The following is a 12560-nucleotide window of genomic DNA, read 5'->3' as shown; positions in this document are numbered from 1 at the left end:
ACACCGCCACCTTCCCTGAGAGCTGGAAGCACGCCGAACTCAGCGCTCTACTAAAGAAACCAACGGCGGACCCCACCGAACTCAAGAACTACCGCCCCATCTCGCTCCTCCCGTTTCCAGCCAAAGTCATCGAGAAGACCGCCAACAAGCAACTGGCAGCCTTCCTCGAGACGACTGGATCCCTCGACCCATCTCAATCAGGCTTCCGGGCCAACCACAGCACCGAGACCGCCCTCATCGCTGCCACCGACGACATCCGAACCCTGCTGGACAACGGAGAAACAGCGGCCCTCATCCTCCTGGACCTCTCCGCGGCATTCGACACTGTCTGCCACCGCACCCTAGTGCAGCGCCTCAGCAACGTCGGAATCGAGGAGAAAGCACTGGAATGGATCACCTCCTTCCTCGCCGGAAGGACACAGAGAGTCCGCCTGCCCCCATTCAGATTAGAAGCCACGGAAGTCTTCTGCGGCGTTCCCCAAGGCTCCTCGCTCAGCCCCACCCTCTTCAACGTCTACATGAGCCCCCTTGCAGCCATCGCACGCCAACACAACCTGAACATCATCTCCTACGCCGATGACACCCAGCTGATCCTCTCCCTGACCAACACCCCGCCACCGCCAGAGCCAACCTACACGAAGGGATGAAAGACGTGGCCGAGTGGATGATGACCAGCCGCCTGAAACTGAACACAGACAAGACGGAAGTCCTCATCCTGGGCTCCTCACCCTCCGCCTGGGACGACTCCTGGTGGCCCCCGCCCTGGGCAACGCACCCAAACTGACAGACCACGCACGCAACCTGGGCTTCATCCTGGACTCCTCCCTCTCCATGACCAGACAAGTCAACGCCACCTCCTCGTCCTGTTTCAACATCCTGCGCATGCTACGTAAGATCTTCCGGTGGATCCCCACCGAGACCAGGAAGACGGTCACCCAGGCCCTAGTCACCAGCCGACTGGACTACGGCAACGCCCTCTACGCCGGAACCACCGCCAAGCTCCAGAAGAGACTCCAGCGGATCCAGAACGCCTCGGCGAGACTCATCCTCGACGTCCCCAGACGAAGCCACATCTCCAGACACCTGAGAGACCTGCACTGGCTCCCGATCAACAAAAGAATCACCTTCCGGCTCCTCACCCACGCACACAAAGCCCTACACAACCAAGGCCCGACCTACATCAACAGCCGCCTCAACTTCTACGCTCCCAAACGCCATCTCCGCTCGACCAATCATGCCCTCGCCGCCGTCCCCCGCATCCGCAGAGCGACAACAGGAGGAAGGTCCTTCTCCCACCTGGCCGCCAAGACTTGGAACTCCCTCCCTCCCGACCTACGCCTGACCCAAGACCACCTCTCCTTCAGGAAGAAGCTCAAGACCTGGCTGTTCGAGCAGTAGCGGACCCCCCCCCCCCCCCCCCCCAAAGCGCCTTGAGACCCTCCGGGTGAGTAGTGCGCGGTATAAATGCCTATGATTGATTGATTGATTGAAGAACGGTGATGGATTAAACCCAGATCAGTTGACTGGGGGTGAGTGCTTGTATTGACAACGCTCCGTCCATCATTTCCTTTGGTTTTTCTTTGTTCGCCCTAAGTTGGCAGGGTATGCTCAGACGTGAGTCCCTTGCTCACTTTGCCACTGGATTCAAGCAAGCCGGGCTGAAGAAGGCTGAAATGCCAGAAACCGGTCCTCGGTAGCTTGTTTCCGATCCAGAGAAGGCATGGCTTGGCAGTTCGGGCTAGACTGTTCCTATGAGGCACGGGGTCAGACTGATTTGCATATGGCCATGTCTGAACTGGGGTGGCAGAGTGGGCTAAAGAACGGTGATAGATTAAACCCAGAAAATCAGCAAAGCCAAGAAGGTCCATACAATGAAGAATTTAACAAAGGAACCAAGGGAACCAGGTCCTTGTCTGTGGTAGATGATGGTCAAAAAGTGTATCTACCTCTATCTTTGTGTGATAAGCATCAGTGCCTCAGTGCCGAACTTGATATCTTTAAGATTTGTACAAATGCATTTCAACAGGCTGAGTATGCTAACCTGTTTAATTGATGTGTCCTCAGTTTCTTGATCCGGCCTCTGGATGGCAATATCAGGAGGTGGTGGCTGGAGGAAACAAAAAAGAAATACCCTTAACATTTACAACAAGACTCAATTAGGTGTGCTCCTTATATCCACTTTACTTTCACAAACCCATCAAAATTGATCTGTGATGAATACTGGTTGTGTGATGCCCTTGATCTTTTTTCATTGGTGACAGAGACATGAGTGAAGGCCAAACAATAATTTTAAGAAACTGAGGTATGTCAATACAATTCCAAAGATTTAATTCCACTGATGGGAAATAGATAACTGTATGAGAACCCCTAGACTTATTTTGGTATACAATCATTTTTGAAAATAGCAGATGTCATGGAAAGCTCATAACAACCTGGAAAAAGTATACAATACTATTATATACCAACTGGGGAAAAAGCGCAAAAGTGTTGAATCAGGGGTTACGTGAAGGGGGTGAAGTATGGTATAATGAGGTAAAGGAGTTAAGAGTCAAGGGGAGTTAGGGGGATGAAAATATGCATGAATGACAGTAAATGGCCTTTAGAGTGGCAATATGTAACAAGGTGAACAGCCATGCAATTGTACTCAGTTTTTAATAAATCCTTTCTGAGACACTTAATCTACACTGAACTGGGAACAATGTTGGATTTTAGTATAAAAACAATATAAATATTAGAGAAGTAACTGCTTACTATGCCCCTCATGGCCTTTTTCCTATTAACTACAGTTGGAGGCTGACTTTAATGGTAAAAGAGATAGTCAGAAAGAGTTCTCCATGAAAGACAAACTATGGTAATTATTGAAAGTTTTCTCAGGTGCATTTTTAGTCTCTCTAACCAAATCAAGTGCAGAGGTGTCCTTATGTCCACAAGGGCAGACCTATATAAAATCAGTGTTGGACATGCTGTAAGAGTATTATACTACATTTGTGAACCAATAATACAGCATTACATAATATGGAATATAATCATTTTATCACCAAAAACAGTTAATGCTAATTGTACATTGTTTCTGAAAATTAATTTTTATTATCTTGTTTAGGTCAAGCAGAAATCATAAATAGTTCTGCCGCTCATGTCGATGCCCTTACCAAAGCCATCAAGTGCAAATAAAAAAAAGTTCTATTTGCACCCTCCTACATCTCTAACAATCATCATCAGTTGGCATTGTAGAATGTTTGATGATGAGGGTTTTTAGATATATTATGCCGTAATTCACCGGCTGGCCCATTTAGGTTACTCAAACTGAAATCACTCATGACTTGTACATGTTTACATGGAATGTTCGGACTTTGAAATGTCAGCAAAACTTGTGGGAATTCTCTTTCTGTATGGAACTCCCCATTCTGAGCTATGACTGTGTTAACATCTGAATCTGTGGTACTGTCACTCATTTCATATGAATCCCCAAGCGAATTTAAAAATTCATGGTATGAATAGTAAACACCACTATTAACTCATTCCCTATAATGAGTGCTCGTAAATATACTAGCCTCAGGTTTCACTGCGGCAAAATAGGAGGGGTGGCTCACCTGTGAGCGCGGGTACAGCCCACAATGCCACGGGACAGTTGACTCGATCCAAGTCCCCTGTGTTGAGGCAGGCGTCTGTCCCTAATCACACAGTGGTCCGCACACCTTGCAGCGAGTCAGCATGCCTCAGCAGCCCCTGTGCACCACAGCTGCAGCCACAAGACTGCGGTAGCCACAGCAGCACCCAAACCAGGACGGGCAGCCTCTCCCCTTGCTCTGCCACTCCAACTCCATGACAGACGCCCAAGATCTCACTGCTGCTAGGCCTAATCAGGGCCCAGGTAGTAGGCTTGTAGCCTGCAGGATATCGCAAAGAGGCAGCTTCGGTGGCCCGAACGGTCATTGCGGGCCTGCCCCAGCCACAATCCATAGCACAGAGCTCTGGTTTCCAGGTGTCCAGGCATGCCTACCCACCACTTTCCAGCACCCTGCAGAGGGTGGTATTCAGTCCCCGTCCCCTAGTGTCAGGTAGGTGATTGAGGCAGGTCAGCGGCTAAACTCCCCAGTGGAACACACCTGACTAGGCTGCAGGTTCGCAGGACAATGACTGAGTTCTGCGAGAAGGAAGTATAATCTCCAAAATGGGTTCTGTGGTACCACACTGGACGCAGGAATGAGAAGAGCGAGTGCTCTTTAGTGGATGTGCCTTTCAGGGTGACCCGAAATGAAACACTTTTAAATGTCAGAGAAAAATGCAGAAACACAACCTCTCCACGGAACTCCCCATTCTAAACTATGAATATGTTAATACCTTGGATACCTTGGGTGGGCATTCTGTTACAAATTTGTGGTTGTGCAGGTCAATTTCATGAATTTCTATATGAATTTGAGGAGGCACAGTAAACAAAATGAGCAGCACTATAAACTCATTACCCATAATGTACAATTGTAAATATACTATGGCAAAATATTTTAAACTGGGTTTATGCAACAGAAAATACATATTCAGGAATCACAGATCAATGGCAGGGATGATATATATATATGAGGAAGTGAATGTGTTTTAAAGGCTGCATCATGGAAAAGACGAAAAAGGAACTTGGAGAGATGGTACTTCATGTCTGAGGAGTGGACTTTACTAAAGGAGCAAAAAATTCAAGAATTAATAATAGCTGCCTAAATCAGTGAACAGAGGGGTGAGCATGTGAAGGGAATAGCCGGGAACAGATCATACTAAGTACCAAAGTCTGGGCACAAGACTTCAGTCTTAAATAACTCTGAAATGTGTGCCTCAGCAAAACAAAGATGGTCGTCAGTTTGGAAAATATAACCTTGGAACCAGGCCCTCGTCTCTCATTGATAATGGACAAAGGGTATCTCTGGTCCTCTAAGCATGGTAAGAATTATCGAAATCGGTGCCAAACAGGATATTCTTGAGTTTTTCACAAACATATATCAACAGACTGGTTATACTAACCTCTTCAAGTGGTTTTTCCTCAATTGTCTGATCCAGCTTCTGGTCAGCAACATTTATTGTAGGTACCTGGAAGAAACAAAAAAAGAACTAACATTTACAACAAAATAAAATTATGTGTAGGGTAATTTGGCATTTGGATTTCACAAATCATTGAAGTTCATCTAATGTGTTCACTGGGTTTCTAATGTCCCTTACCTCCTTACATTTGGGATGGAGTCATAAATGCAAGTCAGAAAATATTTTTAAGAAATAGAGCTATGGGAACACCTCCACTAGAAATACATTTGGGTGACGGGAAATGGACAGGTGTATGAGTAGTCTGAAAATTGTAACAGTATAAACATAACATAAAATATGATGGAAGGAATGATTGCAATTAGTCTAACCACTGGGAGTCGCTTGGTGTAGCATTCCAACCCATCATTCTTTTGTCCACCATGCTAATTCAGATTAAACCCAGTGATATGCAAAATAACGATTGACTGAGACTCAGCCCGAGTAATTAACAATAGCTGAAATTAGTTCAAGCGTTCTAGCCATCACTTTTTTGTATACTATCTATACTACTATTATAAAGGAAGAACTTTGAACCTTTGAGGCGGGTAAACTCGGGAACCACAGCGCCAATCCACACACCCGATACATCGTTGTAATCGTCAGGGTGTGCAGATGGACATAGGCTATATAAACGTAATAAATATACGTTATTTAAAAAATTTACCGAAAAAAGAAGTAGTCCCTTGGAAGAAGCGCCGGCCGCGACGTGCGTGCCTGACGTGAGGAGCGCGGGGAGGAGCGGCGTCCAGGAGCGCGAGGAGGACCGGCGGACATGGCGCGGGGAGGATCGGTGAGGAGCGGCGGACAGGCGGTGCGGCGGACAGGCGGTGAGGAGCGGCGGACAGGCGGGGGGAGCGGTGAGTGTAGGATGAGGTAGCTTATTCATTTATTTATTTAGGAGCGGTGAGCGGCAGAAAAATGAAGTAAAAATGAAAATCGTGAGCAAGAGGAAGCAAACGGAGCATTACAAAAGTGAGCCAAACGGTGCATTACAGGAGGAAAAAGTTACGTGTGCAGGTTACAAAAGCGTACATCATGAGGTAGAGGAAGCAAACCGAGCATTACAAAAGTGAGTCAAACGGTGCATTACAGGAGGAAAAAGGTACGTGTGCAGGTTACAAAAGCGTAGAAAGTAAACATAGAGGTATAGGAGGAAAAAGTGACGTGTGCAGGTAGCAAGAGGAAGCAAACGGAGCATTAAAAAAGTGAGCCAAACGGTGCATTACAGGAGGAAAAAGTTACGTGTGCAGGTTACAAAAGCGTACAAACTAAACATAGAGGTATAATACTGCAATATATGGAGGAAGGCTTCGGGGAGACCCACGGACAACGTCGGGGCGGGCAGGGGCCCTTAAGCCTAATTGCTCCCGGACAACGTCGGGACGGGCTGCTAGTAGTATATAAATCGTTGTTGAAAATAATAGATTTCTAGAAAAGGACGCGATGATAAAATAGACAAGTGAAAAGATAGAGATTGAGAGATTTGGAATTAAGAGCTAAATCAGTGAGCTTCTTTTAGGTTGCGAAGAGGAAGAAAATGAGCATGAATTACATTGAATCGCTTTTTAACTGGAGATACTTAACAATATGAACAATTCTATCAATTAATTCTACTTTTAGGAAGTCTAAGCTGATGCCATTTAATTTCAAAGAACTGGGAAATGTTTTAGGGTGTTATCATAAGAGCAGTATATATTTGAGAATAAAACTACTTACTGTGTCCTTTGTGCCCTCTTCACCATCCACTGCACTAGGAGGCAGACTCTAAAGGCAACAGAAAAAGTTAGAAAGAATTGTTATGAATGACAAACTATGAAAATTAATGTACAGATTTCACAAGTGCAATCATAGTCTCTATAAAACACATGACTGCAGTGGCACCTTTATTTAGATACGGCCAGATGCACATACAAGTAGTGTTAAGTGTGATGAAAGGGGCTAAGACTGCATTTATGACAAAGTAATACATCATTGCAACATGTAAAATCACATTCTTTTATCAACAACAAAAGCTTGAGCTAATTCCACATTTTTTGAACGGATTTGTATTATAATTTTTTGTCCAAACAGTAATCACTACACACTTTGATCATTCATCTAGTGACCTTAAAATGTTCCAGTAGAATACACTCATGTCTTGTAAATTTTTACGTTGACACACTAGTCATGCAAATGTCATAAAAACCTGTGAAAACACTATTTCTGTTTTGTGCACACCAGTCTAACCTACAAATTGTGTTAATACCTTAAATACAATGTGTGGGGATGGGCCCGCGGGACTCGCTACCCATCCTGCTGCAACACCTGGACTGCTTTGGAGAGGCTTCGGGTCTGAAACTTAATCGTGGTAAATCCCTGATCTTCCCTTTGGCGGGATACGGTCCAGGGCCGCTAACAGATCTGCCGAGCCTTGGACTGAGCTGGGAACTGGAGGCATTCCGTTATCTCGGAATTCAGGTGGCCCCAACAGATGCACAGTTGTTGGCCCGGAATATCGATCGGATTCTTAAGTCCTTACAGCAATCTGTGTCCTTTTGGAACTCCCTGCCGCTCTCCCTTATGGGGCGGCTAGCCGTTGCTAAGATGGTAATGCTCCCTAGGACGCTTTACGTCCTCCAGAACTCGTTGTGCCCTCTCCCCCCGCGAGTATTCCGCACACTTAACACGTTGCTTACGTCTCTACTTTGGGCGGGACGTCGTAGCAGAGTCGCCCTTCATACCATTGTCCGAAGCTGGGAGGAGGGAAGTCTGGAGGCACCGAGATTTGATTCCTACTACTATGCGGCACAACTACTGCCGGCAGCACGGTGGTTCTTGGACGCAAATAGTTGGAAATGAAACTTCTGGCCGGTAGAGCAAATGTGCGGACGTTACAGGTCGCATTGATGCAGGGACGAGGAGCAGACGAGGTCCTACCATATGTGGTACGCCACACGGTAGTTATCTGGCAGCGGTTCGTGGAAAAGATACGGTGACGAGCCCCCTTCCATAGGGAGCTGCTGGTGTGGATTCTGGCCCCTATAGTCACCATGGAAGAGCACATGTCCATTCGGGACTGGCAGGCGGGAGGCTGCGAGACCTTGGCTGACCTTTACCCCAGTGAGTCCTTCCTGTCCTTTGAACAGGCTGAGGAGACCTTTGGACTGGGAGGGGGCAATATTTACACTACCTGTGCCTCCAAGATGTGGTGAAAGTGGCCTGGCCCCAAATCCCGGACTCGCCATCGATGTCCCATACCCTGAACATCCTTCTTTCCTGTGGTAGAGGGCGTAGATTGATTTCCTTGCTGTATTCAGCCATGACACAGGATTCAGCCCCGCCGGTCCAGCCTTCCTGGGGGGCTTGGGAGTCAGAACTCGGTGCCGCCCTGGACCAGGGGCAGCGCAAGCGTATAGGGGCACATGCATCATTGATAGCTTTTGCGATTCTTAATTTGCGAAAATTACCGAATCGCAAATTAAGAATTGCAAAATGCTATGCATCATTTTTTTCACTATTTATTTGGGAATCGGTAAAAATCGCAATTTTTACCGATTCTCAAATAAATAGCGAATTCCAAAGTGCATTTTCGCAATTCCCATTGATTCCTATGGGCCGAAAGGCCCATAGGAGTCAATGGGAAGGCAGTTAAGAATTCGCAATTTGTTGATGCATTCCACGGGTGAAGGGGGGGTCCAAAAGACCCCCCTGCACCCCTGAAATGTTTTTGAAAGTGCATGTTTCACACACACATGTCCTAAGGACATGTGTGTCTGTAACATGACACTTTAAAAAATGCATTTTTTAGTTTTTGTAAACATTTTCGCAAATTAACACGAGGTTCAACCTCGTGTTAATTTGCACTTCCAAATTCCAAATTCGCAATTTTAGAAAAAATTATGCATTGCATTTAAGGAATCACACAAATGCTATTCCTTAAATGCATTCGCTTTTTTTGGAAGTGCAAAAAAAAGCGAATTGTGCAACAAAGTTTGATGCATCCCAAAAATGGTTTTTGCATTCGCAAACGGCCGATTTTACCGATTCGCACCGTTTGCGAATGCAAAAACCAATGATGCATGTGCCCCCTAGGGAGTATCACACGCAAGGTATCGTGCAATGCGCGGTTCAAACTAACACACTTCAATTTCATGCATCGCACCTATCTGACTCCGATTTCATTGAAGCGTATTTCGGAGGATAGGGGGGACAACTGCCCCAGATGTGGTATGGAGGGGCGGGGTTCCTACATTGGCTTGGGACTGCCCATTAGTCAGGAGTTTCTGGACAGAGGTGGTGGAACGTATAATCACTGCCACCGGCCTTTAAATAGACCTGACCCCGCTTCACTGCCTGCTAGCCTTGGTCCCCAAGCCCAAGAAAAGGAACCTTTCCTTTAAACTATTGCAATTAATGCTGGTACTGGCGAGGCGTAGGGTAGCGATTACCTGGATGGGGCGGAGGGCTCCTGGGGTGCCTGTCTGGCTTAGGGATGTCAGGGAGTGGTCCCTGGCCGAGGAGACACATATGCAGTGTACACGCGGGGACGAGAAATTGCAGGATGACATACTCGCCTGGCGAGTCATGTGTACTTCAGGGTTGTCTCAGAGTGATTCGGGTGAGACAAGTGATGAACTGTTCTCGCCAGAGAGGTTGGGGTCTGATGGGGAGGCAGAGGGGGAGAGGGACTGCTAGGTCTGTTTATTGTGTAGTGCTTGGCACTTTCTCATGTTCATCTCCTGTTTATATCATGATTCTTTCATTCCTCATGGACTCAGCCTGACCTGTGACGCCTGTACCCACCAGTGCCATAATGAGGTCATCGAACTGTCTGCACGTCTTTTTTATTGATGCCAATTGAAGAGGGGAATGTTTCTATACATGTTGTATAATCAAAATAAAGTTTAAAAAAAATACAATGTGTGGGAATCCTATTAGTAATTCATGGTACTGTTACTTATTTTTGTGACTCTCCAAAAGGTGTAGGTATGAGCACTGAACACCAATAATAATTCATTCCACATAATGAGTACGTGAATATGGAAGTCTCCGGTTTTTCTGAGACAAAATAACCTGAAACTGAGTTTATGGAACGAGAATACATATCCACAAATCATAAAACAGCAGCTCAGAGGATGACAATGTATTTAAAGGCCACATGTAGAAAAAGATGAAAAATTAGATTTGACAGATGGAATCTTATATCTCACGGTTGGACTGCACTGTAGGAGCAGTAGTGAAACAGTGGATAAGTACTGACCACGCCACAGCATTGAGATGTAACTAGGTAAGACAAAGGGAATAGTCTGGGACAGTTTTTATAGTGTGCCAAAACCAATGCACAAGGCAAAGGTCTCTATGTGCTCTGAATTGTGTGCACCAGCAAAGCCAAGAAGGTCCATACAATGAAGAATTTAACAAAGGAACCAAGGGAACCAGGTCCTTGTCTGTGGTAGATGATGGTCAAAATGTGTCTCTACCTCTCTTGATCCAGCCTCTGGATGGCAATATCAGGAGGTGGTGGCTGGAGGAAACAAAAAAGAAATACCCTTAACATTTACAACAAGACTCAATTAGGTGTGCTCCTTATATCCACTTTACTTTCACAAATCCATCAAAATTGATCTGTGATGAATACTGGTTGTTTGATGCCCTTGACCTTTTTTCATTGGTGACAGAGACATGAGTGAAGGCCAAACAATAATTTTAAGAAATTGAGGTATGTCAATACCATTGCAGAGATTTAATTCCACTGATGGGAAATGGATAACTGTTTGAGAACTCCAAGACTTGTCTTGGTATACAATTATTTTTGAAAATAGCAGATGTCATGGAAAGCTCATGACAACCTGGAAAAAGTATACAATACTATTATATACCAACTGGGGACAAAGCGCAAAAGTGGTTAATCAGGGGTTACGTGAAGGGGTGAAGTATGGTATATAGAGGTAAAGGAGTTAAGAGTCAAGGGGAGTTAGGGGGATGAAAATATGCATGAATGACAGTGAATGGCCTTTAGAGTGGCAATATGTAACAAGGTGAACAGCCATGCAATTGTACTCAGTTTTTAATAAATCCTCTCTGAGCCACGTAATCTACACTGAACTGGGAACAGTGTTAGATTTTAGATTAAAAAACAGTATAAATATTAGAGAAGTAACTGCTTACTATGCCCCTCATGGCCTTTTCCCTATCCACTAGGCCGACTTTAAGGGTAAAAGAGATAGTCAGAAAGAGTTCTCCATGAAAGACAAACTATGGTAATTATTGAAAGTTTTCTCAGGTGCATTTTTAGTCTCTCTGACCAAATCAAGTGCAGTGGTGTCGCTCGGACGCCCTCCTGATGACATTCCAAAAGTAATCCAGCCAGAAGAGTTATAACGGTATAGGCAGTGCTGCAATTAGGGAAGAAACTCCCTCTGGAACCCCCCCCCCCCCTGAACCCCAAACCCCCCAGCCCCTCCCACCCCCCTCCCTCCGTCCAGTGCTCAGGCCTATCCTACCTCGTTTCTCCCCGCCACCACCCTGGAAGGACATCCGACTCGGAGCCCGTTTAGGGATCCCCCCCTTCAGGTGCAGTGAGCCGTAATAGGCAAAGATATCTCGGGCAGGTGATTTTCTTAAATTCAGTGACCAACAGGGAGTGGAATGGCTGCCAAAGTTCATCAAACTGATCTATATCTCCAGCTAAGGTAAGTGACAACTTCTCCATCCCCAGCACATGCCACAGCCTATGTAACCACCCCGTAAGTGAAGGGACCGTAGTAGTGCGCCAGTGTGTAAGGATATTCTGCACCGCAGAGCCCAGGGCGATAGCAATCTGACGTCCCCTACGGGAGCGCAAGGGGTATGTCAATCGGTTAGGGAGCCCCAGTAGAATGTAGGCGGGGAAGCGAGGCAGCTCAGTCTTAAAATGGGTGTCAATGTCATCTATCACCTGCTTCCAGTAAGAGTGTAAAAGCGGACAGTCCCACAAGATGTGTGATAATGTGCCTATATGCCCACATTCCCGCCAACAGGTTTTGGTCTTGCTGCGGTCCATCTCATGTATTCGTTCCGGGGTATAATACCAGTATGTAGATACCCTAGTTAGTGTTTCCGTGAACCCCGTGTGGTATGCTGAGTGTCGAGCTCTGTACGAGATCTGGTCCCATTCTTTATGACTCAACGGCCTACCCAGTTCCCGTTCCCAGCGTTCCCTGCCTGGGTTATGGAGGTGTGTGGACGGTGGTTGCAAGAATCTGTAAAGATCGGATATAAGTTTTGCGTCCGAAGTGCGGGATTGAAGCCACTGTTCGTAGGGTAGGAGTTTCCTGTCATCCGTCTCTCTTACTTGTGGGTGTAGTGCCCAGTGGCGGACCTGCATGTAGCGCAGCCGTTCCGTCTCTGGTAATGTGTATTCCTGTTTAAAGAGTGGGAATGGAATGACGCCGTCCGGACCATATATATGGTAGAGGAAACGACACCCCGCGGGCCGCCAGTGTGTAAAGGCTCCCTTGTCTAGCCCCGGAGTGAAA

At 46.3% G+C, this 12560-nt stretch overlaps 1 protein-coding gene across 1 annotated transcript in view; it reads right to left on the bottom strand.

Annotated features, from left to right (window-relative positions):
• LOC144752451 (uncharacterized) overlaps positions 1 to 12560 on the bottom strand; it is a 156541-nt gene that overhangs the window by 143289 nt on the left and 692 nt on the right. The window contains exons 2-3 of the mRNA XM_078640375.1: positions 6781 to 6828; positions 2042 to 2107 (exon numbers count right to left, since the gene is read on the bottom strand). Of these exons, the coding sequence (XP_078496501.1) occupies positions 2042 to 2107; positions 6781 to 6828 (114 nt within the window). The remainder of the gene's footprint in view (positions 1 to 2041; positions 2108 to 6780; positions 6829 to 12560) is intronic.

The sequence above is a fragment of the Lissotriton helveticus genome, chromosome 5_1 (genome assembly GCF_964261635.1).
Source record: "Lissotriton helveticus chromosome 5_1, aLisHel1.1, whole genome shotgun sequence".
Taxonomy (NCBI): domain Eukaryota; kingdom Metazoa; phylum Chordata; class Amphibia; order Caudata; family Salamandridae; genus Lissotriton; species Lissotriton helveticus.
Note: the sequence above shows the minus strand (reverse complement) of the source record. Positions and strands in the feature narration are given on the sequence as shown.